Source organism: Cygnus olor, chromosome 1 (assembly GCF_009769625.2).
Source record: "Cygnus olor isolate bCygOlo1 chromosome 1, bCygOlo1.pri.v2, whole genome shotgun sequence".
Classification (NCBI taxonomy): Eukaryota; Metazoa; Chordata; class Aves; order Anseriformes; family Anatidae; genus Cygnus; species Cygnus olor.
This window is the reverse complement of record NC_049169.1, coordinates 114955271-114983265: the sequence shown is the minus strand read 5'-3', so window position 1 is coordinate 114983265 and position 27995 is coordinate 114955271. Positions and strand designations below refer to the sequence as shown.

Below are 27995 nucleotides of genomic sequence, written 5' to 3'. Positions count from 1 at the left end.
GCCCTGGTCTTCATGGGGGACTTCAACTATCCTGATATCTGTTGGAGGGAGAAGACAGCAAAGCATAAGCAATTCAGGGTGTTCCTGAAATGTACTGATGGTAACTTCCTTCTCCAAGTGATAGAGGAGCCAGCCAGGAGAGGTGCTGTGCTGGACCTTGTTCTCACCAACAAGGAGGGTCTGGTGCGGATTGTGAAGCTTAAAGACAGCCTTGGCTGCACTGACCATGAAATGGTGCAGTTTAGGATCCCGAGGGCAGTGAGGAGGGGCTAGTCCAGTCTGCCCTGGAATTTGGGAGAGAAGACTTTAGCCTCTTCAGGGATCTACTTGGTAGAGTACCATAGGACATGGTCTTGGAGGGAAGAGTGGCCCAAGAAACCTGGTTAATATTTGAAAATCTCCTCCAAACTGAGGAGCGATGCATCCTAAGAAAGAGGAAATCAGGCAAAAATGCTAGGAGGCCTGCGTGGATGAACAAGGAGCTCCTGACCAAACTCAAACAGATAAAGGAGGCTTACAGAGAGTGGAAGCAAGGACAGATAGCCTGGGAGGAATACAGAAGCATTATCCAAGCAGCCAGGGATCAGGTTAGGAAAGCCAAAGCCCTGTTAGAATTAAATTTGTCCAGGGGTGTCAAGGGCAACAAGAAAGGCTTCTATAGGTACATCAGTGATTAAAGGAAGACTAGGAAAAATGTGGGCCCTCTCCTGAAGGAATCAGGAGACCTGGTCACCTGGGATGTGGAGATGGCTGAGGTACTCAATGACATTTTTAATTCAGTCTTTGCTGGTAAGAGCTCTAGCTAAATAGCCCAGGTCCCAGAAGGCAAAGTCAGGAACTGGGAGAATGATGAACCGGCCACCTGTAGGAGACCATATCTGAGACCAGCTAAGGAACCTGAAGCTGCACAGGACCTGATGAGGTACATCAATAGGTCCTGAAGGAACTGGCGGATGTAGTTGCTAAGCCACTATCCATCATATTTGAGAAGTTGTGTCAGTCTGGTGGAGTTCCAACTAGACTGGAAGAGGGGAAAAATAACCCTCCACTCCCCCCTAAAAAATAAAAGGGAAAAAAGGTAGGCCTGGGGAACTGCTGGCCAGTCAGTCTCACTTGCATAGCAAGATCATGGAGCAGATCCTTCTGGAAAGAGTAAGACACATGGAAATTAAAGAAGCGATTGGTTACAGCCAACATGGTTTCTCTAAGGGCAGATCATGCCTGACAAATCTGTTGGCCTTCTGCAACAGGGTTACAGCATTGATGGATAGAGGAAGAGCAACTGATGTCATCTACCTGTACCTGTGCAAAGCATTTGACACTGTTCCACATGAGATCCTTGTCTATAAATTGGAGAGTCATAGATTTGAAAGATGGACTGCTCAGTGGGTCAGGAATTGGCTGGATGGTCACATAAAGAGTTGCAGTTAATGATCTCCACCTGGACATTGAGCCAGTAATGAGTGGTGTTCCTCAGGGGTCAATACTGCGACCAGTGCTGTTTAACACCTTTGTTGGTGACATGGACACTGGGATTGAGTGCACCCTTAGCAGGTTTGCCAGTGACACCAAGACGTGGTGCGGTCAACATGCTGGAGAGAAGGGATGCTATCCAGAGGGACCTGGACAGGCTCAAGAGTGGGCTTGTGCTAACTTCATGAGGTTCTACAAGGCCAAGTGCAAGGTCCTGCATCTGGGCTGGGGCAATCCCAAGCACAAACACAGGCTGGGTGGAGAATGGATTGAGAGCAGCCCTGAGGAGAAAGACCTGGGGATGTTGGTTGATGAGAAGCTGAACGTGAGCCAGCAATGTGCACTTGCAGCCCAGAAAGCCCACTGTATCCTGGGCTGCATCAAAAGAAGCATGCCCAGCAGGTTGAGGGAGGTGATTCTTCCTCTCTAGTCTCCTCTTGTGAGACTCCAGCTAGAGTACTGAATTCAGCTCTGAGGCCCCAGCAGACGGATGTATTAGAATGAGTCCGGAGGAAGGCCACAAAGATGATCAAGGGGCTGGAGCACTTCTCCTGCAAAGACAGGCTGAGGGAGTTGTTCAGCCTGGAGAAGAGAAGGCCACAGGAAGACCTCATAGCGAACTTCCAGTACCTAATGGGGGCCTACAAGAAAGCAGGAGAGACACTCTGTCAGGGTGTGTAGTGATAGGACAAGGAGTAATGGTTTAAAATGAAGAAAGGGTAGATTTAGATTAGATATTCATTAGAAATTATTTACTATGAGAGCAGTGAGGCACTGGACCAGGTTGCCCAGAGAAGTTGAGGATGCCCCATCCCTGGAAGTGTTCAAGGCCAGGCTGGATGGGGCTTTGGGCAACCTGGTCTGGTGGAAGGTGTCCCTGCCTGTGGCAGGGGGGTGGAACTGGATGGTCTTTAAGGTCCCTTCCAAGCCAAACTATTCTGTGATTCTATGATAACATTTTGTTTTACTGTTATACATTTTTTTTTAGAAAGTTTCAAGGATCTAATAATTCCTTTCCCTATCCTTTATGTAGGACATTGTCATCCTATTGCCAAAACTAATTTAATACAATTATTTTGTGCAGGTATTCTTAAGGCATGGTCTTCATAAATAATTCTTCCAGGGAAGCTGGAAAGGAACAGATTTCTTTAGACTCAAGTTACAACCATGTAAGAAAAGTACATAGTGCTGTTAATTCAATCATATAAGTCTTAAAAAAAAATATTTCACATAGGCCAGTCCCGCTGAAGGCCACTGATACTATTTACTATCCTTTCGGATACATTTATCAAAACGCTTCTTTAGACTAACTCTCTTAAAGTGTATAGTTGGAGAAGAGAAATGCCACAATGTGAAGATGATACCATTATATACCATATATATATATATATACACCATATATATATTCAGCTATGGTGCATATTATTTTGTCTAATGCAAAAAAAAAAAAAACAAAAAAAAAAACCCACAACCAAACCCAACAACAACAAACAAACAAATAAAACACACACACATGCACAAAAAGAAACACTAGGACATTTGCTGCCATGAAGATGTAGGACCTTTTTTCCCTCATTGCCCGTGTGTCAGAAAGTGATACTTTGTTGTTTGTATAAATAACATTAAATAAATGTTATAATAAATAATTAACATTTGAATGGCTAGAAGACACAGACACAAATTGTCACTGGTATTTAAATGCTCAAACTTCAGTGGAATTCAGTAAAGCTAGGTTTTGCAGTTGCTGGGATTTTGAGGCTTGTGACTACCTTGTAGTGACACTGGAAATCTGATGAGGGACTGAAATAGTGATTGCTGAGTTTCAGCCCAGTGTTTCATGTATTCTGTTTTTGTTTTCCAGGTAAGCAAAGAAGCTTTTAAGGCAAAATGTTCTTGAATTTTGTCAAGAATATCTAAAATGTCCATATATTGTCTGTTCAGTGTTTTCATATACATTTCTTCTTTTTCTCAACTAATTAGCGTGTTAAACTTGCCACTTCCAAACTCTGAATGTTATGTTGGGATCATTCATAATGTTAAACTACTCTTCGAGAAGTTATTTTTATGTTGGCAGTACCTCTCCTCAGTTTTAGGTTTTATGGAAAAATTGTGAGGTGTTGTCATTTTATTTTAGATATGTTTATTTTTTTCATCTTAAAACCTTTCCTTCTCCAGCAAAACCAAACCTCTGAAACTTTTAACTGTCATCAAGAAAAACAAACGTACTGATGTCCTTGGAAATAGATTGTGTGTATTTTGAAATACTAATATTTTCTGTATGTTCTTTATTGTATGAATTATATATTAAGCCCATGGAAAAGAGAGCAATAGCCTGCAGCTGTTCAGATAGAGAACATTGCAGAAGTTATAGTTTGTTTTTTTAAGAAGATAAATTAAATGCTGAACATTTGTTTCAGATCTGCCTTTTTTCTTTTTTTCCTCTCAAGTGATAGGTACAGTGAATGTTTAATTTTGTTTTTGATGTTTTTGTTATTAAGATTAATTTGTCACAACCCTAATCTTCCATAGCAGTAGCCATGAAAACCAGTACATTATGCTTTCTTTTTATTTAGTGAGATCTAAACAAAAATTAGTACATCATGATGATCTCAGAAGCAGTATAGGAAAAATGTGAGCAATAACTAAATGCTAATGAGACTTCTTTTCTTCATTATGCCTAGTTGTGTTGTAGTGTTTTAGCTACTTAATGCCTACATAATTACTGGTTTTGTTTTGATGCTTACTAGAGCCAAATCACTTCAGGCACCTTTCAGCAGTTTGATTATTAAAATATTCAGTATTGTATACAACTTGAGTTCTCTTTGCAGAAGTGAAGCTGTCTGCTTACACTTATTGTTACTGGCTGCTTATGGTGACCAGAAGTAATTGTTAAGTGGTGGGATCGTTTTGTTTTGTTTTACTATTTTTTTTCCTCTCCCCTTTATTTGAACTCTGCATTACTTGAGAGCCATCCCTCAAGCAAGACGGGCAGCTCTGCCCCCTTCACTCCAAGTTCCTCTGCCAGTGCTGCACATTTTGTGTGGGAAAGGCTGCTCTTGTTCTTCAGCAGGGATGTTGCTGTGACTCAGCCCAAGCCAGCACTGTCTGATATGACGGGCAAACTGTCAGAAAAAATACAGTCAAATTGAGCTCTTGTCCCCGTGGGTGAAAAAATCTAGCACAGTCGTGAAGTAGCATTAGTGTAGCAAAGCGTTTAAGATGTGCTGCATGTTCTACAGTGGTTTGAAAATGCACAGCAGCCCAGAAAATCCAAATGGCAAGTGGCTGTGCCTTGGAGGGGTTTCTAGACCAAGCAAAGGTTTGCTCAAGACAGCCTTTTCTAGAACCAGGGGTTTGATCCCTCCAGAGTCATCCATAATGGTATTGCCATTATGACATAATATGTCTTGCCTCTGACCCAGGAACTTCCATTCCTGCATTTTCAGGAATGAAAATTGACTTGTTCTGCTTCTGCAGACTTTTGGAATAAAGAACTAGTGGAAAGGGGAAGAATCACAGAGAAGGGGTGGGAAGCAGTAAACTCATGCTTCCTGAATGGAAATTCTCGTAAGCCACAATACTATATGATGTGTGATGCAAAGGATTCACCACACTGGTATTACATTTTGTCTGATATTCTAATAGGTGATGATGGTGACTTGGGACCATTAAGACTACAGGTTTTGTTCAATATTTCCTGACTAGGAAATACAGTAAAGCACAGTACTAATAATCTGTTTAATGGTGTCTGGAACAACTCTGTTTTTTGGGCAGTACAGCAGGGGTTGCTCTAGCTATCCTCATGCTCTGCTTATCCCCATGACCTGGTGGGCAGATTTTGTGTTTTCTTCTAGGGAAGAAACTGTTCTGAGCAGAAGAATGTCTATGTTGGAAATGGTGTGCTACCAAAGCTTTAACCTAATTCTTTCTGCATTTTATTTTAATGCTGAAGTATTTAACAATGTTTCTGTGTGACTTCTTATGGTAAAATCTTGTACTTCATATGTTGATACCCGTCAGCATGTGTTTCAGATGCCCATGCTTGTATTTACTATAAGAGCTCTCTGAAGGTGTCTGAGTGAAGAACTGTGCAAACCCAACCTAACCCTAGACCTCCATTCTTATCTTTCTTTTGGAACAATATTTTTTTCCCCAAATGTTCAGTTCCTCCAAGGAGAACATACTTTCCATTCAAGTGTCTGAATATGGAGGAACAATGTACATCAGGACCTTTCCCTCAGCTTTCATCCTCTGCTTTGTGTCCTCTGATAGCTGAATAATACTTTTGCTGATCAAAACTTTAAGCTTATTATCGTATTGTAACAATGGGATAGACCTTTGAGTGGTACGTGCTCAACCCTGCTATAAATTTACAGAAAATTTTACTAGAGTCAGTGTCCTGGTGTGACGACAAAGATCAGTTTTAATTTGTAGATGCAGGGCTCTGCTGAACTTGTGGTAGTCATTGCTAGTGAGGGCTTCTGAAGACTTCTTGAGGGTAGGGGAGGATGGAAGGCTTGTGGGGTCTGGTGGGAGACTAAGGCCCACCCTTGTTGTAGACCTTACCCACATGAAGTGAAGGTCACCTACATGAAAAATCAGAGCAGAGACCATCCCGGAAGAGCATCCCAGCTGTTTTCTGAATCCAGATGTATAACCTTGCAGGCTCTTGCATAAGTGTTAGAACATTCATATGAGATGTGAGAAAGACGACAGAAAAGTTAATAGACTGTGGGACTCATACTGTAGTTGACTGCTCTGGTCTAAAATACACACCCATATCTATCTGTGGGACATCTTCTACATCATTTGCTTCCCCTGCAAATTTTTATTTTACTTCTGTCTTTGTGTGGAAGAGATCTTATTTATTTATTTATTTATTTATTTATTTTTAAAAATTGATTCTTTCTTACACAGATCCAATGAGAAATATGCTAGCCTTTGCTGTTTTTTAGTTGTAAAACTCTCTTATCCTATTAGGATGTGATGCATGTGGCTAGCAGTATACTATAAGAAAGTATTAGGTCTGCTGCAGTGTTTTCAGACAAGCCCCAGACTGAAAACTGATAGATCTCAGCCAAAGGATCCTTGTAAGAAATGACTCTGTTTATGGAAAATATGGTGATTTTGTAAGTCAGTCAAAATAAAAGCTATACAAATATTGATTAAATCATTTTTTTCAGAACGCCATGACAAAGCTAAGTAACTATATTCCTACTGCTCAAATACATATATATGTATATAAAATATATATATAATTTTTTTTGAGAGAGAGGGAGAAAAGGTAAATCTGAGGCTCTTATCTCATTTCTGTATTGTTGCTTTTGATGATCTCACAATGTGGCCTTTATGAGAAAGTAAGTGGAGTGAAGGTTGTGAATGGACTTTTCAAGAAGCAACAATGCGTGTTTTTTGTCCCTAAGCTGACAACTATTTATTTGCCTTTTTCTTAATTTCTCTCTCTCTTTTTTTTTTTTTTTTTTTTTTTTCTCTCAAATAAGGGAAAATAATCTTACCTGCACATCTTAATCTAGTAAGCACTGGAACACCTATCGTGGGATAGGTTGAATGAAAGGGTAGATATTCATTATTGAACACACAATTAAAAGTAAGCATTAAATGACAGGTAGGTTATTCCTCTTTAGCTGATTAAAGGCTCCCATGACTTGTTTCCATTGCATTTGAGTGTTAGCCTGTATGCTCAGGTCTCTACAGTACAGTCTGCTAAAACCCATACTTCTCCCCTTTCCAGAGATGTATCTCGTTTATGAGTTTCACTTCTTTTTATGGTTTGACCTGAGGACCTTTTCTTTTAATTGTGGAAGATTGCTTTGATTTAATGGAGGCTGCTATCCTGTGAGAATGATAATGTAACTCTGTGTGCTTTTTCCTGTAGTGATTTTTTTTTGTACGCAAAAACAATTGCATACTTAATTATCCTCATTAGTGGTTCTGATTTTGAAACTGATTCAAATGAATACCCTTTTGGAATAAAAGGTTGAGCACTAGCATATTGAATCAGAGTAGCAATTTGAAAAAGCATAGTCAATTTTTTGTTGCTTTTGGACATGTAATTTTGTAGTGTTTAGTCCTAAAAATACTGGCTGCAATTACACAACACACTACATAGGAAGCAGTTCTTCATTTAGAGATTACATACTGTGGAAAGAATTTTGGCTTTCTGAATGATACTAATTACATAATCATATACATTTAAGCAGTAGAAAAACTAACCAGCTCATCCCTACTTGCTTTAGACTATATCCTTTTCATTTTATTTCCATTGCATCATACTGCAGTAACAATTGTAACAATTTATGTGATCAGATGAACAGCAAAAAGTCAAACACCTGTGATATGCTTTCATATGCTTTCAAACATTTTTTTTTTTTTTTAACCATGGTAAGCTAAGTCTTTGTAATAACTGCTGAAACTGGCTGAGTGAAGTTAGTGAATAACTCACTGTTTGTTTACAAACATAGCCCATCTTCTGGGACACCCTCTGCCACTATGCTCTGGGCATCAAGTCTGGGATAAATGCCCAGCAGGGAGTGATCGGGATTCATTTTATATAATGAATGTTCATTTTGCTTCATCAGAGTCTTTGATAGACACCACAAAGAGAAAGCAAGGAGCATTTTAGTCAAATACAGAGGTTTCAGGTTTCAAAGCACCGGTCTGAGGTGCGCTGTGTCTCTTTCTTTGCCTTATTCTGATCAAGGCTCCTTCAGGTGCTAGGGCTCATTTCAAGCCTAGCAGGGTGGCCTGTTGTGGACTACTAGCAGGTCACCCATGCACAGCCCTCATTTGGACAAATTAGCATTTTCTAATTGAAAAATTGGTGAACAAGGTTCTTGCTTCTGCTTGTTCACAGTTTAGGAGGCCTCAATAAGTATTGGAAAAACTTGTTTTGCTAGAGCAATGGATGCTGAAGCAGTTGTTAGCAGAAGATTTTTTTTTTTTGGGGGGGGGGTGGAGGAAGGGAAGGGAGGAAGAAAAGTTTTTTCTGCCAATTGTTCTCATGAACACCTGTGATCTGACCAGTGCGGAGCACAAAAGTTATATTCATTTCTGTAGGAGATGACAACTGCAGACAATAAATATATAAATAAATTCAGGCTTTCTCAGCAGTTTGCAAGAAAGTGGCATTGATCAAAGAGGTCAAACTGGCTGATAGCAGATAAATATATATTTTTTCTTTGATTCCATTGTTGACTTGATTTACAACTGTTGTATGTGGTGGTGTTTTATTGGTGCTTTCGTATCCACTTATAATAGTGTAGTAATGTAATAGAGTCATCTCTTTGTTAATTATACTTGTAATCTCAAATCTCAAAGTTTGTACATTTGACTTTGTTTTGTTTTCCCTATTCAGGCCATTTTGTGTTGATCTAACCTTTCTCTCATTTTTTCATGATTCTTTCATCATTCTTTCTCATCTTTTCTTTAGTGTTGTCTTCTGTTTGCTTTATTCTTTTAGTTCCTTTTAGTTACACATATTTCATAGCCTGGTCAGAGCTTTTTTATCTAGTGCTGTTTTGCTGTTCTTTGGTCTGGAAGATAGCTATCTTGCCTTCACCTGTATCTTATTCCCTGCATGAGCTCTGTTTTACCTCTCTGTCCTCAAATTGTCAGGAATATTCAATCCTTCCTGATCTAGAGAGGTATATGAAATTCCTGTCAGGAGTAAAAATCTAAGCCAAAATTGAAAAAGGTCACTCATTTTACTCTTGCTGTAATAAAATCTGTAATATTTAGCAACCTTATACTTTAGTCATTAGATAAAACCCCTAGAGGGAGACATGATCACAGATGGATTATTGCAATTCCCCATCACTCTGATCTTTTCACAATAGCTGAAGTAATTTCTCTAGGTTACTTTGCATAGCCTGTTACTTGATAATTGTGCACTGTTAGCAATGCTATTGTTTGTAGGTGTCCAGTTCTTTTTTTTTTTTTTTTTAATTTTAAATAAGAGTCTCTCTCTCTCTCTCTCTCTCTCCCCCCCTCTCTCTCTCAAAAAGTCTCAGCAATAGTGACATAGTAAGGCATCTTGAAAAAATTTCATCCTGAATAAAGATGTAGTCTACCTAGACTTCAGCAAGGCCTTTGACACAGTCTCACATAGTATTCTACTGGAGAAACTCGCAGCCCATGGCTTGGACAGGTACACTCTTTGCTGGGTTAAAAGCTGGCTGGATGGCCGGGCCCAGAGAGCAGTGATGGATGGAGTGAAATCCAGCTGGCAACCAGTCACCAGTAGTGACCGGTTAATATCTGTAATATCTTTATTGACGGTTTGGATGGGGGAATTGAGTGCACCCTGTCCTGGTTTCAGTTAGGACAGAGTTAATTTTCCTCCTAGTAGCTGGTAGGGTGCTATGTTTTGGATTAGGATGAGAAGAGCGCTGATAACATGCTGATGTTTTAATTGTTGTAGAGCAGTGCTTACACCAAGCCAAGGACTTTTCAGCTTCTCGCTCTGTCCTGCTAGCGAGCAGGCTAGGGATGCAGCAGGAACTGGGAGGGGACAGACCCAGGACAGCTGACTCAAACTGGCCAAAGGGGTATTCCATACCATCTGATGTCATGCTGAACAATATATAGGGGTGGCTAGCCGGGGTGGGGGGGCCGGCTGCTCGGGGATAGGCTGGGCATCGGTCAGCGGGTGGTGAGCAATTGCATCGTGCATCACTTGTTTCGTACACATTATTATTAGTAATACTGTTATTATTATTATTGTTATTATTATTTTCCTGTCTTAATAAATGGTCTTTATCTCAACTCACAGGCTCCACTTTCCCGTTTCTCTCCCCCATCCCAGAGAGGGAGGGGGGAGGGTGAGTGAACAGCTGTGTGGTGTTTAGCTGCCGGCCGCGTTAAACCACTACAGTCCATTTATGGACTGTATGTTATCAGCGCTCTTCTCATCCTAATCCAAAACATAGCACCCTACCAGCTACTAGGAGGAAAATTAACTCTGTCCTAACTGAAACCAGGACACATCCTCAGTAAGTTTGCAGTTGACACCAAGTTGTGGGGCAGTGTTGATCTGCCGGAGGGTAGGAAGGCCCTGTAGAGGGACCTGGTCAGGATGGGTTGATGGGCAGATGCCAAGGGGGTAAGGTTTAACATGACTAAGTGCTGGGTCCTGCACTTTGGCCACAACAACCCCATGCAGCACTACAGGCTTGGGGCAGAGTGGCTCGAAAGCTGTACAAAAGAAAAGGACCTGGGGGTGCTGATCGATGTCCACCCGAATGTGAGCCGGCAGTGTGCCCAGGTGGCCAAGAAGGCCAACAGCATCCTGGCTTGTATCAGGAGTAGTGTAGCCAGCAGGACCAGGGAGGTGATCGTGCCCCTGTGCTCTGCTCTGGTGAGGCCGCACCTTGAGTACTGTGTCCAGCTTTGGGCCCCTCACTACAAGAAGGACATCGAGGCCCTGGAGCATGTCCAGAGAAGGGCTGTGAAGCTGGTGAAGGGCCTGGAGCACAAGTCCTGTGAGGAGCGGCTGAGGGAACTGGGTTTGATTGGTCTGGAGAGGAGGAGGCTCAGGGGAGACCTCATTGCTCTCTACAACTACCTGAAAGGAAGGTGTGGGGATCTGGGGGTCGGCCTCTTCTCACAGGTAACTAGTGATAGGACTAGAGGGAATGGCCTCAAGTTGTGCCAGGGGAGGTTCAGATTGGAAATGAGGAGACATTTCTTCTCAGAAAGAGTAGTCAGGCATTGGAATGGGTTGCCTAGGGAAGTGGTGGAGTCACCATCCCTGGGGGTGTTCAAGAAAAGGTTGGACGTGGTGCTTAGGGACATAGGTTAGTGGGTGACATTGGTTATGGTTGGACCAGATGATCTTGGAGGTGTTTTCTAACCCTAATGATTCTGTGATTTTAATGACATAGTTGACTAGCACGGCACCCTGCCACTCATCCAGACTGTCTGTGGCTCTACTCTGCACGAAATAATCTTCATATTTGTGATTGTATTTGTAATACTTCTTCTACTAGTTTGAAAGGCATACCAATGCACTCTGCAGTGTTTCATTTATTATTTCTCTGTGTGTGTTTATGTGAAAAAGATTATCTAGTACACTGTATTTTTTGGATGTTGAGAGGGTAATTAACCTATGATATGATCCTATAATTCAGTATCCTTATACATAATTTATTGTTTAGAGGTATCCAGACATTTTATTTCAAATGTTTTGGGCTTTTCTGATTGCTTTTTCGTACATTAATTTATTTAAACTGTCTTAAAGAATATTTGCCCTTAACAGTGAAGTATCATTTTTTTATTTTCCTCTGATGAGGAGGATTTTAATATGGTGCTTAAGTTCTGTTCTTTAAATTTCTCAATTGTTTTGTTATATTTGGGTCCCAAAATTTCCCAGAGAAGTTTAAACCCTAAAAGTCAAATGCATATTTTACTAATGACAAGTGGAATATTGTCCTTCAGATGTGTACACTTTTTCCTTAGCTTTAAAGAAAACTAGATGCAAAGGTATTCAAAGCTACATTAAACTCTGCCTAATAGTCATATATTTTTGAAAGATTATGCTCAAGATGATGTTTTCTTGTCTGTCTCCTTCTCTGGGTTCAGGCCAGTGAAAAAGGAACTGGCTCATTTATACCAGCTCTCACGAGATATGGGATCCTTGTTTTAAACTTCAACCTAGACATGTACTGGGCAGTTGCTGGTGTGACGACTGGTGAAGGATGCAACGCTTTTAGACTAATGCGTGTGCCAGACAGACTGGACTTGCTGTAGAAGGACCTGTAACTGTAGACAACAAACATCCATCCAGAATCTAAAAGTATTGGGGCAGCTGTGTAAGCCTTGTCTAGATAATTGAGGTATTCAGGAAAGATGTGGAGTTACCTTAATCTCTCTTTAAATGGTGGAGATGAAGGACCAGTTCAAGTGCATGATTTACCCCACTAAAGTGGGGTCTGGAGTGTTTTCAGACTGTGTTTGTCATTCTGTGTTAGCTGTGAAGGAGGCTCAGGACGGCTACTTTCCTAACCTAGGCATGATGCCTGAGGTATCTCAGGAAATGGTATACTCCAGAAGGCACACTGACTGCTGATAGATTTTATTTTTTATTTTTTCCTTAAATTTTGATTGAAGATTGATGTGTTGTTGAGACTACCTGTGTTCCTGGTCACCTATCCAGTCAAGGGACTGTATCTCATCCTGTTTTGTACCTGCCACATATGTGTGTGACAGTATGCCAGCAGCAGAGTTCCCAGCTGTCAACTTTTACCGGAGTATGTTGTCCCATGATGGTACAAAGTAGTTCCAGGCACCTACTATTCCATCTGCAGACTACAAGTGTCTGTGCTGGGAAGAAACTTACTGAAAAAGGGATGCTCTAATTTCCAACAGAGGTGAAGTTTAGACTTTATTTTATACTGTCCATTTTTATGTTTATACTTTTATTATATTTTGGGGGTTTGCCTCCAAATTTCCTGCATTTACTTTGCTGGTATTTAGCAGTGAGAAATTCTTAAATTCTGAGGTGAGACTTTCTATGACCTACTAGATCTAAACAAAATACTTCATTGTTTCGCAATCCATCAGTCCCATCACTGAGGAGAAAAGGAAAGGAAATATTAATGTCCAGGGCTGTGGCAAACTTGATGCTCTGTTGTAAGACTGGTAAGGCTGTTGTCTTAAACCTGCTGTAGTACAGAAGAGCGGTCATCTGCTTAATTATATAATTTATCTTTTCTACTTTTATTTTTATTTTTTTTAAATAATCTCAGTGCTCTCTTTGCTTCAGACTTTCACTCTGATTCATATCTTTTATCTATATTTCATGCTGAATTTGATTAATCAAAAAGATAAGGAGAGAGAATTTTTCCTTTGTTTTTCAGTTGCTATTCATTCAGAACCAAACTTTCCCCTTGAATAAGCATTGTGGGAATAGTATTCAGTTTATGAATAGGACAGGAAAAATAATATAAGTATCAAATAATTGTTAAGAGATATTTTCCTAATATTTTTGAATATGTTGAGTTGTCTGTCACCCAAAGTTACCTCAGTTCTTTCATGTAAAGATAACTGGGGCTTTAAGAGATTAATATAGCATATAGAACGAAGGGTGTTGGAGAATTTGAAGAACAAAGAGCTAGCTGTAAAAATCAAAAATGTTATCTGAACTTACTAAAACTGGAGAAAGAAAACTAGAGAAAAAGAATATGATGAAAAGGAAATATACAACACTGAGCTGCCCTAGTATGTTCTGGCACCCAGTTGTATATATATAATTTCTTTATTCTACATCCAAACTCTGAGAACGTTTTCACTTTTGGAGTCATTATAGTAAGGATTCTTCAATGTAATATAGTATGGAGAGGACATAAAGAATGGTGAAGGAAGGGAAGACATGATCTCCCTTGGACTGACAGTTTCACAGTTTGCTTTTGCGTGTCATCTTTCATCTGTGTTGCAGCTGGTGCTGATCCCTCCAGGATGTGAGATCCTACACAGACCAAGCCCAAGCCTGACTCAGTGTGGTAGTTTATGCAGCGTCTTCTCTCTGGTGTCTTGGTGACGCTTCTTTCAATCCACTAAAAAGAATTATGAAGAAACATTTTCAGCCTATTTTGTCTTGTGCAACATATAATGAAGCCCAGGCAAATGACACCCTTGTAGGCAGAAATACCAGAGGTGTTATTTGCTAGGCTCTTATGTAAGACCTTTGCATTGACAGCATATGTATATGTAGGATCGCAGTGTCCTGGAGACCTAAGGAAGGAATGACATTACCAGATAAGAGTAAGGTTAACCTCTGCACAAACTAAAAAAGCTAGTCCAGTCTCTATGTCTGTCCAGTCTGGTTATGTCTATCCAGACTAACTGGCTGCACAACACTCAGTCTTATTTTCTGTTGCTGAGTGTGATCGACTTGCAGCCCCACCGACCAGCTTGTCTTGAAATAAGCCAGTTTACTTGACAGGAGACTTCTCAAGTGCTAAAAGAGAATTTGTATCCTGTTGACATGTTCAGCACTTTGCTAAGCAGAACATGGCAGCGCTGTCTCTCCTGAAAAGGAAGAGAAATTTCCTTGGCTATTATACTTTGTCAGTTCTCTTTATCACTTCAGGTAGTTGAGTCTAAGAAATTTTGACTGAACTTGCAAAAAATACATCTTTCCTTCCTATTCTTGTTGTATGAATAAGATTATGGTATCTATTTAGCCTAAGATTCAAGAAATGTCTCTTGTCCTGTGTCTATCGATCTGATAAAATCTTTGTGCTCCTCTAACCACATGGATAAGGAAAAAGACCTTCACTTCATTGCCCTGAAAAAAACGTATACAGGTGTAGGTTGTGTTTGTCATTTCGGGGTTGGGGTATCCAATGAGTTCTGAGATGCAGGCTTCCTCCTGTTTCCCTCAAGTATTATTGGTTTCAGTAATAAATATATATATATATATATTTTTTTTTTTCCAGAGGAATCTTTGACTTTCTTTCCCTTGGACTGCTAACTGATACTGATGTCATCTATTCCGAAGAGCTGATGTTTCTTTGTCCAGGCCAAGTGTAATCAGACACCACTGCTGCTCATTCGAAGTTCATCTTAGAGGTGTCATGGGGTCCATTCCTGCACAGCTAGCTTTTGGGGAAGGCCTATGCCTGTTTGCTTGGGCGCTTGTCATTTTAGCCATTGTTCTGGAGATAAAACACTTTAAAAAGCTTGTTTTCATATTTAGGTAGTATGAGTCTAATATTTTTTTCCTCCTTCTGTTCTTACCTTTGTTTTGGTTCATCACTATTTCTATTCACACTTTTATAGCTCTAACTTTCATCAAATTTCCCTACCTCTCTCCCTTGTAACTTTTAGTCTGAGTTTGCTGCTGTTTACTGTAAAATACAGTGTTTAATTGGATTGCATTTTACCATTAAGTAACATATAATTCATATAATTACATATCGTCTTTGACTTGTCTCAGTTTCAATTAGGTTTTGATGTATCACTTGTTCTGTTATTTAGCTAATCTCTTTCTTCCTATGGAAAATTGCAGATAAATATCTTTTTAATAAAAGACTCTGAAATCCCATTTTTGTTGTTGATTGTATCCAAGTAGCTTATGCATGGTTTTCCACTACAAAATGCATCTGGATTGTCAGCACTGTGTATATGTGTGTATATTACAGCACCATAGTTATTTTCCTTGTATCTTTGTGTGTTTGTCTGCCGTTAAGATGAATGTGTACCAGATGCTTCTTTAAAATGAAACACTATTATGCTGGCTGATGGATGGAAAGTTTGTCAAAAGTAGTGAAAGCTTCTACAGGGGATACAAAGCAGCCGGAAAAATTCATTGTTATGTGCTGCTAGTATGAATCCCTAGTTTGACTGTGCTGCATTTTGATTAGAAAGTTAGATTCCGTAGAAGTGTCAAACATAGTTCCTGATATTCTCTATTTTTATGGCATTTGCAATTTGGTATTCACCTCTTTTCTTCGCTAGCAAGTCTGCTGTTTTATATGAATGTTTGTTGAGAAGCGGTTTAACATAAAATTTGGCCAATGTGAACTGTATTTATTACCTCTATGTGAACACCTTCTTGGCCAATGAAAATTAAAATGCCCTATTGATTATTTCCCTTGTATTTGTAGAGAATAGCTTGTAGAGCAGATGAACAATGCCAAATTTTATTTTTTTAGTTCTCTATTATGTTACCAACAATACCATTCTCTGCTTCAAAGTACAACTATAATTAGAAATGTATTATGTAAAAGTGGCACCATCTTATTCAGCTGTGCTTCCTCTTGTGCTTAGTCCTATTATGTGTCTTTTTGCTTTCCTGAAACACAAGTTTTTGCTAGAGCTGAGCCAACTTCTTGCAAAGGACTTATTCTGAACTAGCACCTATCTCATCTGTATGCAGGGACTTGTTGGCTCCAGTGCTTGAAATTTGTTCTTTCTAAATCTCCAAGTGCCTTTCATCTTGTTATGTGATGTCGTTTTATTTGGCTGTCTTCTGCATGTGAGATGTCTTTCCCTATTGCTTTAGGAGAGTCTCTCCTACTTCTCTCTCTGTAGGGACTCCCAGAGCCAATCCCAACATCTTTTGAGATGGACTCTGCTGACAGTCAATACCAAGATGACATTTAGAAAAGAATCTCTTCCCACCTTATGTCTCCTTCCCTCAAACTGCCTGGAGAGAGAAAGAGAAAATAGTCCATTTTTTGTTCCAAGCTATTACAAAACTAAGTAGCAGAGGTAGACAAAGTGCTTCATGGCTTCATGTTGGGATTGCTAGTTATTTCTGGAGGACAATAGCACCCATCTTGTGTAAATGAAGGTTAGCCCTGAAATCAGTCTTGTTGATGCTTACTTGGGCCTGACGAATTATAATCACATTTTCAAAAACTTACTTCTCACTTGACCTGCACGGGAAAATCATGTCAGAATCTTCTGTATTCAAGACATTGTGAAATATGCATTTTTTTTTTTTGAGCAAAATTGGTAGATTTTTGTGGTGAGCTGTATATACAAATGTACTATAGGGTGGTATTATTGGTAACGTCTCTTTTTACTGAAAAATAAAAATCTTGTCTTATGCTGATTTGCTCTCAAGCAGAAGAGCAGTAGAAGGGTATTTCGGATGAAATGTCAAGGCACCTTCAAGCTGTTTTAAGCTTTCAGACCATCTGGGTAATAGTTGAATATCCTATGGATGAAGTGTTCAAAAGAAAGAGGGTTAATCCTGTGTTCTGACCAATACTGACGCGTTTCAGTGTGACAGAAACTGCTGTTCATGATGGGGAGGGGGACTACAGTCACACAGGTGGCAGAACCACCATTACAATAAGTGTGCTTTGTACTTAAGTTTTTAAGTCTTTGTTAGAAAGACCTGGGCAATTATGTAATGTATTTATTAAGTTGTATCTGTATTAAATATAGGTATATATTGCTATTTAGGATTTACAGGGATTTTTCATTGTTTGCTTAGTCCTCCTTATTACTTCATAAATCATTTTGCCATGGAAGGACTGTAAAAATAAATTTGTAAGTGCTAACAGAAGCAGCCCATGCTTCAGGGAGGAATTTGATATTAGAAATTTCATGGAAACAGATAACTACTAGATTTTTACTAGTGTTACAAAAAATGCTGCATCAGCAAATGCAAAAATGATCAGATTTATTTCAGTTCACAGTACAAAGTAGGAGTTTTCCCATTTCATTTTTGTATCCAAACCACTTATTGGGTTTAATTCAGTGATATTTTCTCCTAAAATGAGAAAGGTTTTATTACCATTTGCATTAGGATCCAAATATTTTGTTTAACTTCCCTAACATCATAAAAGTTTACATTTGATGTTGTGACAAATAACAGTGAAGTTGTTTGTGTAACTGAAATTTATTAGATTTTCAAGATCTCCTTTTTTTTTTCCCTTTCTTTTGTCTTGCAGTTTTCAGTGAAGATCTACACGCCAGTCTATATTTTGTCAATGCATCTCTGCAAGAGGTAGTGTTTGCTAGCACCACAGGGACATTGGTACCCTGTCCAGCAGCAGGGATCCCCCCTGTGACGCTCAGATGGTATCTAGCAACGGGCGAGGAGATCTACGATGTCCCAGGGATCCGCCACGTCCACCCCAATGGCACTCTCCAAATTTTCCCCTTCCCTCCTTCAAGCTTTAATAACTTAATCCATGATAACACTTACTATTGCACAGCTGAAAATCCTTCAGGGAAAATCAGAAGTCAGGATGTTCACATTAAGGCCGGTAAGTACAGTCTTTTATGTGGCTCAAATGGGATCAAGGTGGGAGGAAATTTGGGTGTTTCAGGCAATGAGTAGCCAGTAATCGTGCATCAGAGGAGATGGGCCAAAATGGTAACCTTTGAAAGTCTCAGAATATTAAGTGAGATAGTATATTCTTCTGTCTTCAAGATTTGATTTTATTTTGAGGGTGGAAAGTTAGTTTTCCAAAGATAATAATCAGTTGAGCTTCTGGAAAAGTAAACAGAAAAATGAACCAATAATGAAGTAATTATTCAGACCATGCTTACTCATTAAAAAGCTGTGAGAGAGAAGGACTTGGTTTTTGGATTTTGTATAACAGTTGGAAAAAAAAGTGAAATGTTTGCCTAATCACATCCCTTCTTAGTGTGTGCAGACTGGGTCAACCAGTAGAGAATTAAAGAGGGATCAAAATCAGGCTTTTTGTTACAACGCATAAACATATGATTGCATACTTTTTGAAGGTTTTGTCTACCCACTTCAGCTAATTAAAATATTCGAAGAAACAAAGGAAAGCTAGTCTGGAAGCTGACCTTTGCCTAATGCAAATCCTCATAGCCTTTTTTTTTTTGTTGTTGGTGGAGCTGTGATAGTCTTTTCTTAGAAGAGAAGTATCTTTTCTTTGGAGATATGCCTTCACAGGATTTATGTAGGGAAGACTGCAAACAGTTACCAAGTAGACTTTGACTTCTTGTCTGTAAGTAAGAGAATTTATTCTGCTCTTCTTAAAAATAAACTACTATTCACAGATTAGTAGTTTATAGTCAATTAGAAGGCAAGCTTGTTTCTGTTTTTTGTACTTTTGTATTTTGTTTAATGAATTTTTGGACATGACATCTGTCAGACTTATATTTAGAAAGAACATAATATTGGTTGTCCTTTGTGGATTTGTTAATACATCCCAGTTTGTATTTTTGGGGCATCGTTTCCAATTTTTCTGATTTTCCAATTTCAGATAAACTAGTGAGATGTTATAAAGAATGCTAAAACTTACAACTTTGTTAGCTAAGGCTCTGAACTAATACTAATTTAGCTATAAAAGCATAGAATTTAGATAACAGGATGTGGCTGTGTCCATTGCTCAGCATTGACCCATTTATCCATGGAACTCCAAAAGAAGTCTCCCTATCCTGCTTTAGAGGAAAAACCTCCCAAATGGAAGCAGGGCATGAAAAAAGGCTTTGAAATATGTACAATAAACTAACAACTGTTTTAGGCCAAGTCAGAAATGCCTTTTTTTAACACCCTTTCCTCTCCTTTTTAGCCTCTTACCCTTGGTCCATTATTTATATTGATAATTTGAGGCTTGGATAATTTATACAAGTCTTCTTCCTTCTTATGGACCCCTGTTGTGTGCCAGAGCTGTTGTTGTGCCTGACAGGAGACAATATCTATTAGTGAGTCTTGTAGACTTGCATAATCTCCAGAGAAAGAAATATACAGTTTTTGAGAAAGTCTCCTATGCGTAACAGTAAATGTATTTTATGTTCAGATGGTAAACCCTGTGGAGCTCAAAGATGAAATGATAAACTTCATTTGTTTTTGTGTTACTTTCAGTCACATTTCTGTTCAAGTGGTAGTAGAGATAAGCGTTCAAACTTGTTGATGATTATATTTGTGTTTTTTGCATATGATGCACCCCATTCCCTCCTCTCCCCCCAAACCAAACGAAACAGAAAATAAACAAACAAACACTCCAAAGAGATAAACCCATAGCTAAAAAAAACAAACTCAGCTCTCCTCCAGACCAGTCTGACAAGGGAATAAAGGCGTTTACCTCCATTTCACCTTCAAGCTTTTCTGTGCAATAATGGCAGGGACCTATTTATTTATTTATTTTAGCAAAGACTGAAGTTCTCATATATATTCATGTCTCTGGGAATTGGGATTTTCAAAACAATCAGCAAAACATCCATGGGAGCTGGCAAACTGTGATCTGGAAATAACTGAGGAGCCTCTGAAATCCCAATAATGTAAACTTCTCAAACAAAGAAGTGAATAATAAACCTCTTTCCAGTTTTTGTGCCCTACAGGTGGTTTCTGTGTTTGCTTACTGAAATGATCAACTGGGCAGTCAGCTCTAAAATAATATGGGACATTTTAAAAATGGTCAGCAGTTTTGGAAAAAAAAACACACCTTTAGCAGTGTGTTAGGATATTGCTGTTAAAAAAAAAATACAAAACACAACAAACTTGTCTGTAAATGATGGAGCATGAGCATTAGTCAAAAGTCTGCCTCATAAATATGACCAGTGTTCTCTGGAACATTCCCTCCAGTGTAGAAAAAGATTAGGGGGACTGCTTCATCACAGGGCAACCACAGTTGTAAATTCATTGCGTTAAAGGTACTTATAATATTATCAGTTCAGCAAATGTATGTTTATCAAAGGTCTGTTTATAATAGGGTTAAGAAAATTATCTTTTTGATTAAAAATAAATTGTTGACTTTTTTTTTTAACGAGTAGTCTATCTTATCACAGAAGATGGATTTATCTTGATTTTTTTTAAAAACAATATTTAATTTATCATTAAATTTATTTACTTTTGGCTACGGTTCCTAACTGCTATATTGCTACAGTCTTGTTTAGGGTTGAGATAGGGATGGAGAATTCTGGTCTTCCTTTTCACAGTGGTGGCACTGAACCTGAAAACTTGCTACTGTTTGCATTTGTGAAAAATACAGTTACACTTCAGTACACTTTTTTTTGTTTGTTTGTTTGTGTTTTTTTCTTTAAAGACACTGAGTAGAAGTGACCTTTAAAAATTCCAGTGCTTCTGGTGTATGGAAATACATGCACAAAAAGTGCAAAGCACTTACTGGCTCTTCAGTCTAGAATGTAATGGGTAGAGCTCAGTGCATGTTTGTGGGCAGGGTATACGGGCAAGAAGTGCCACTGTTCAGCATTGCTGACTTGGTTACATTGCTGCACTGGGATTGTTCTTGGAAATAATTTTTTACCTTCAGACACGTACATGCCTCAGACACATGTTTTACAATACATTTACCCATATTTTCATTGAAACTCTTTCTCACTTCACCACTACCTCAAGATACATAATTATGTTGGCTGCAGTGATTTCTTTTCTTGCACCTTCACCTTATGATACTGTGGAGATGCTACATTACTGCTTGTCCTTCTTGTCTTACCCACTCACTGCTACTTGCAGTATATAACATCTGTTTCTTCTCTGCTCTATCTTCTTCTCTGCTAACTGTTACTTGAAGGATTTTCACCCCTCCTTCTTCGTTGCATTGTTTCTGTGTCAGTTTTCCTACTTTCCATTCTTCTACTCAGTGAAATTTCATCTCATCCCAGCAATACTAGTTTGGTGCTAAGAATTTGTCCTGTTCTTTTTTCTCTTTGGCTAATTATTTAGTTCTTCCATTTGGTAGTCAAATCACATCCTGGATCTCAGTGCTCTCAACTTTGTTATTTAAAACAACTCCCAAACACAGTTTCTGTTTTCTTATCACTGACTTATTTCTTTCAGTGCTGGTCAGTTGAATGCATTTCTTACCTTACCTGCTATCATTTCTCTGTCTCTCTGAAACACTTCGCTTTTTCTCTGGCTGTCACTTTGTGGTAGTTTTACTCATGTGGGAAGCTGAGCTCCACCACAACCACTCTCTCACTCCCCTTCCTCAAAGGGAAAGGGGGAGAAAATATGATGCAAAGGGCTCAACGTTTGAGATACGGACAGGGAGATCACAACAATTATCGTGACGGGTGAAACAGACTCAGCATAGGGAGATATAGTAAGATTTATTGCCTATTACTAACAAGCTAGAGAAGTGAGAAACAAAGGAAAGTAACCAAAAACACCTTCACCCCATCCACCCTCTTCCACCTTCTCCCCTTGAGTGACACAGGGGAATGGGGCCTGCGATCAGTTTTATAGCACTTCGTCTCCACTGCTCCTTCTCAGCCACTCTTTTCCCCTGCTCCAATGTGGAGTCCCTCCCACAGGATGCCGTCCTTCCCAAACTGATCCTGCATGGGCTTCCCACAGGCAGCTGCTCTTCAAGAACTGCTCCCACACGGCTCCGTACCACGGGTTCCATCCATCCCCCAGCAGCAAACTGCTCCAGCACGGGTCCCTCACGGGTGGCAGCTCCCTCCAGACCCCTGCTCCTGCGTGGGCTCCTCTCCATGGGCTGCAGCTCCGGCCCAGGTCCTGCTCCTGCGGGGGCTCTCCATGGACCGCAGCCTCCTCCAGGCCACATCCACCTGCTCCACCGGGGGCTCCTCCACGGGCTGCAGCGTGGAGACCTGCTCCGTGTGGGACCCATGGGCTGCAGGGGGACAGCCTGCTCCACCAGGGGCCTCTCCACAGGCCGCAGGGGAACTGCTGCTCCAGCACTTGAAGCACTTCCTGTCACTGACTTTGGGGTCTGCAGGGCTGCTTCTCACTCCTCACTCTCCCAACTGCTGTTGTGCCACAGTTTGTTTTTTTTTTAACTCCCCCCCCCCCCCCCCCCCCCAACATGCTCTCACAGAGGCGCAAACAACATCGCTTATTTGCTCGGCTCTGGCCAGTGGCAGGCCCCTTATCTGACATGGGGCAGCTTCTGGGTTCTTCTCACAGAGGCCACCCCTGCAGCCCCCTGCTACCAAAACCTTGCCACATAAACCCACTACACACTTGCATTGATTTTCTCCTTCAGCTCTTCAAAATCCTCAATGACACTGTCCTTCTCTTCTACACTTTGGCTGCCTTATTCACCCACAGTAGTTGCATGTAATTTATACCTTTTGATAGAGCAGAAAACAATTTGTGATGGAAAAGGTGGCATGAGAAACGAGACAAGCAGCTGAAGACTTAACACAATTTGCCCATATAAATACACAGTTCTTGCAAAATTCTTTCTCCTTGCTCCCAGAATTAGGTAGGGAAGGAACACAGAAACATGGTGAAGTGCAAATTTCGAGTAAATGCAAAGATCTGGCTTTTTTTTTTTTTCTTTTTGTATTAATTTGCAGTCAGCCTCGCAATGTAACTATAATTTAATCAGATAAAAAAAAAAATCACACCTGAATAACCTTCCTGGGGGAACTTTGTGATTCTAACCTAAGAATTAGGAGGGATGTGTGATTATGACTTCTTTAACGAAACATGTACTTCTATTTTCAGTTTTACGGGAACCCTATACAGTCCGTGTGGAGGACCAGAAAGCCATGAGAGGCAATGTAGCAGTGTTCAAGTGCATTATCCCCTCCTCTGTGGAGGCATATATCACTGTTGTCTCATGGGAGAAAGACACAGTCTCGCTTGTCTCAGGTAGGCTTTTATGGCTTTCTTTGGCACTTGGCAATGGCAGCTGTGGTTGCTGTTTTTTTTTTTTTTCTCTTCCAAAAATGCCTAATGTTTGCTTTGAATCAATTATAGCTGAATGGTGTGTCATCTCTGCAGTAACATTTCACATTAGTGTTGCTGCATCCTTATGATTGTGTGTGACATGAAGATTTTAGACAGCCCTACTTGTTCTAGCATGCTTGAGGGGGAAATAACATGTTTTTTGTTTTTATGCCAGGCATAAAATCAGCTTCCTGGTACTGCAGCAACAGGTTTATGTTTTAACTTTGATAAGGAACCCCCACTACATGCCAAGTAAATTTTAGTGTCACAAAACGTGTTTAGTTGTAATTGTTTTTCAGTAGTAATGTTGATTAAAGTTATTCTGAGTCTAAAGTTTGTTTATATTTAAATGTGGTATGTAATCGGTATTCATACTTTCATGACATTTTTATCTCAAGTATCTTCATAGGTAACACTGGAGTCTTAGGCACATTGCAAACTGGGCTGTACGCCAAACACATTGAAGTGAAACAATCTATTCTAAAAGTTGTATGTATTAATCTATTTACTGCCAATTTGAGGTATTGCTTAGGAAGTACAGGGATTTCAAGCAGGGAATATCCAGCATTTTAAAGCATAAACATTTTAAGAAATTCATAAGAGACTGTATATATACATGAAAAATATTTTTAGTATGTTACATATCTAAATTATATATTACACACAGTGCTTCTGTTGGTATACATACAAATGATTTACATGTGCAGGAATTTGAAATATATTGTTCCAGGGTAGTGGAGAACAGGAAAAATAGTTTAAGTTAAATGTTGCTACAGAGGATGTTTAAGAGTGTGTTTGTGTTTATGATCCTACAATGTGGGGAAATGTTTTTTCACTTCTCAGCAAATTAATAATATTTCCTTTCCGGCAAAAGTGACATTGATGGAAATATTTATGTTTTTATATGACTCATGTTCTGGTATTTATTTCTCTTGGTAGTTTATTGATTTCTTACATAAGCATTTTTTTGGTTGTTTTTTAATATTCCAAATAGCTCTCTAAAGATTTGGTAGCTATGTAAGTGCAAGATAATTCATGATCAGTTGTCCTATATTACTGCCACGTTGTTTAAGCTTGGTAAATCTACATTGTTGCGTTCCTGGATTTTGGTCTGGCATATTATTTTCGTCACTGGGCAACAGACACGAACTTGTCTCCACAAACAGGTTTTTAATATCTGAACTGCAGGACTCACCAGTGGAACAACTCAACCAATATAATAAGGTTGTAGTGAATATAGTAATGAGCTTTCTATTATTCTGCTTATAAAAATACAGAACTATGATTAAGGTTATCTAATCTAACAGTGGATGGATGTGTCTCCTTTGCTTCATCTTAAAATAGGCTAATAGATGGTTCATACACATCTGTCCATAAAAGAATTGTTTGATGGAAAGAATATGTATACCTACATAGTTAACTACTTTAAGATTTTTTTAATGTCTATTCATTTTATATTACAAGAAAACATGAATATTTTCTCTTCAGGAATAAGGAGTAGGGCACACAGGTCTCTGTAACCACTTCTTTAGGGAAGAAAGTGTGACATTTCTGCAGACCATCATGACTTCTTTGTTAAGATAATTTCATTCCGGTTAGTCTATCTTGATTTTATCCTTCAGACTTCTGGGAGATAAAAGTGCATTATAACGTTTAACTACATAGACTGACATTTCTGATTCTGGTTGACTAGGCTACAATCATTAAAAATCTATTACAATTTTCAACACTTAAAAACAGTTTCTAATTATCTCACCATCCCTTACTTTGACAGTTAGAAATCTAAATGAGGATAAAATAAAATTCATTAAAACCAATGATATTAAAAATATCTGTTTAACATATTGGATCACATCACATAAAAGATTTAGTTTCAGAGATGAAATCCCAGGTTAGATTACAGGTTGATGTTATCTGTTGTGCAAGGGCAAAAGTGAGACAGGAAAACATTGCTTCAGTTTAACCAAAATGATTGTAAGATTTGTTTACCACTTACACTCTTTAAATGCAGCTTAATAGTGACAGCATTTAAAAACCAGAGCCCATGTGTTTTATTAAAAAAATAAGTAAAATTGCCTTGAGTTTTACTCGTAATCAATTTTGCAATAATCTGGCCATGAACTCAAATGGTAGATATTGATCAAGCATGTCTTCTTAGAATGTCAGTGCTGATGAATAAGATGCAAGATGTAACACAGCTATTGAGCCATTTTCATATGCCTGCTTATACAATCATTATCAGCATGTTTTTTGTTTGTTTGTTTTTTATTTATTTCCCAGTGGGGAAGCTCCTTATCTGAGTGGTTTAACAGAGAAACTTTTCTTCTGAAAGGTCTTAGTCCCAGTGCAATACTTCCAAGTATAATTTAGAGAAAATATTTCATATACCTGAATATTTGTAGCCCCATTCTGACTGCTAGGGTAGAAAAATTTGTGGGAAAGATACTTTTGAACCAGAATCTTTTCTTTCAGCTGTTATTTACTGTTTTAGATATCATTCCTCTTTCTATGCAAATTGAACATTTTAAAGAAGAAAAAGGAAAGTTTTTACTTCTTTACTGTTAAAAAGATCTAACTTTTGCAAAGAGCATTTTTAGATGCATATTCTTTGATTAAGACTTTTTTTTTTCCCCTCCCTGTTGCAGAGCTGGACATATGAGTATATCTGCTTTTGTTCTGTAATTCTTAGTTATCAGAAGAGAGCACAGTGAAGTCCACAGTAATCAAAGTATGTAATAAATATCTGGGCAAAAGCATCTTCTGTTTCCTGGTTGCAATTGTATGTCATGCCTCCAGGTTACTGTAAAGTAATTGGGGGTTGAAACTTACTAAGACATATTGCTAAAGAATTTCCAAGGAGTGACCAGATAGGTCAGGCTCCTTGTTCAATAAAAGGTGCCTACTTCTGAAGCTAGTAATATTGAATTCCGTGAATTTTCCATGCAAAAGAACAGCTGTGGACTAAAAAGTTTTGCATCTGCCAGAGAAACAGCCAGATAGTTGAGGTTTTGATCCTACCTTTTGTCTTTCAATATGACAGTAAATCTGACGCTAAAAAGCATTTTCAGGTGAATCTATTCTGGGAAAAAAATGCAAAACCTCAACTCCCAACAATACACAGAAATATTTTCATGCTAGAAAGATTCATTTTGAATAGTATTTGTTAGATGAAATATTCATCCATCTCTGCTAGACACAGCTGTATTGCATGCTCTCACGATAGACACAGATAAGAACAGCAACAGACCTTTGCAGTTGTAAGTCCACTACAAATGTATGAAATATATCTAATTTGCCTATCTGCGTCTCTTAGAAAAAGGAATCAGACTTTCCAGTGGTGCGTGTCTTGCCTAGCAATCTCTAAAATGCTGGCAAAATAGAAGGACCAACAGCAATTTTGAGAAGTCTTTGTGGATGTGCAAAGTGCATGTTGTCACTGTACAAAGCTCTGCAGCTGTATCTTCAGGATATTTTTTCAAGAAGACGCTTCTTGTCTGAAGAGTTGTATATTGTCAGTTGACTTGAAACTGAGTCTGAAATTCACATGAATTATAAATAGTGTAATGGTGTGCAGTTTTCTGCCTTGTATTTGCATCAGTCACCAGCTCTTATGCATTTTCATTAGATGATACTAAACATAAAAGCTTAAATAATCCTCTAATGTTGTATGACTGATAGCTGCATACAGCTTGCTTAAAGGTCAAATTTCCTTTCCTTCTCATTGCTCTCCTTTACAAACTATTCCCACAGAAAGTGACTTTTGGAATCAGCTTTGTGTTGACCTTGTAACCATTGAAAACAGCATAGGCCCTGCAGGACCAAAGAATGCAATGAAGTACGTTTTTGCAGGCTACAGCTGTAAAAACGAGGAATGATAGTGTAGAAATGTGTCATGGGTGCAGACTGTGCTCCTGCTGCTGAGGAGCAACTGCGAGGCAGGTGGGAGACTAGTGCTTGGCTTATATTTGTTCTTCACACACAAAATAGTGAAGCTGGACTAGAGGGGAAGGCAAAGACATAATAACTGCTGATTCTACTCTGGGTGAAAGCAAAGAGTAGAGTCCGTTCATGTGTTAATTAGCCCCAGAGAGAGCAAAGGATGGGTGTGGTTGTAGGGGAAAGAAGGCAGAAAGGGATTATTAAAAATAAAGGTCAGTAGAAAGGATCAGCAAAGAGACAGAAAAGAGGAGAATGATGAACAGATGGAAACAAAGAGAAAGGCTGAAGATTAAATTTTGGTCTGTGACTACATACTGTATTTTCTTTATGGATGCCTCCTATCCTGGTGCTGATAACTATGAGGCATTTTCCAAGTATCTGAATACCTTAGTGCCACGAGCAGGATCATGAATAGGTTCATGCCCTGACCTTTCTGAATTCCTATTTTCCTGTCTAATGACAT

General features: G+C 39.1%; 1 protein-coding gene across 1 annotated transcript in view; it reads left to right on the top strand.

Moving 5' to 3' along the window:
- The window catches only part of DSCAM (DS cell adhesion molecule), a 475090-nt gene that overhangs the window by 56121 nt on the left and 390974 nt on the right, over positions 1 to 27995 (top strand). Inside the window, 2 exon segments of the mRNA XM_040530051.1 lie at positions 17901 to 18218; positions 23369 to 23515. Of these exon segments, the coding sequence (XP_040385985.1) occupies positions 17901 to 18218; positions 23369 to 23515 (465 nt within the window).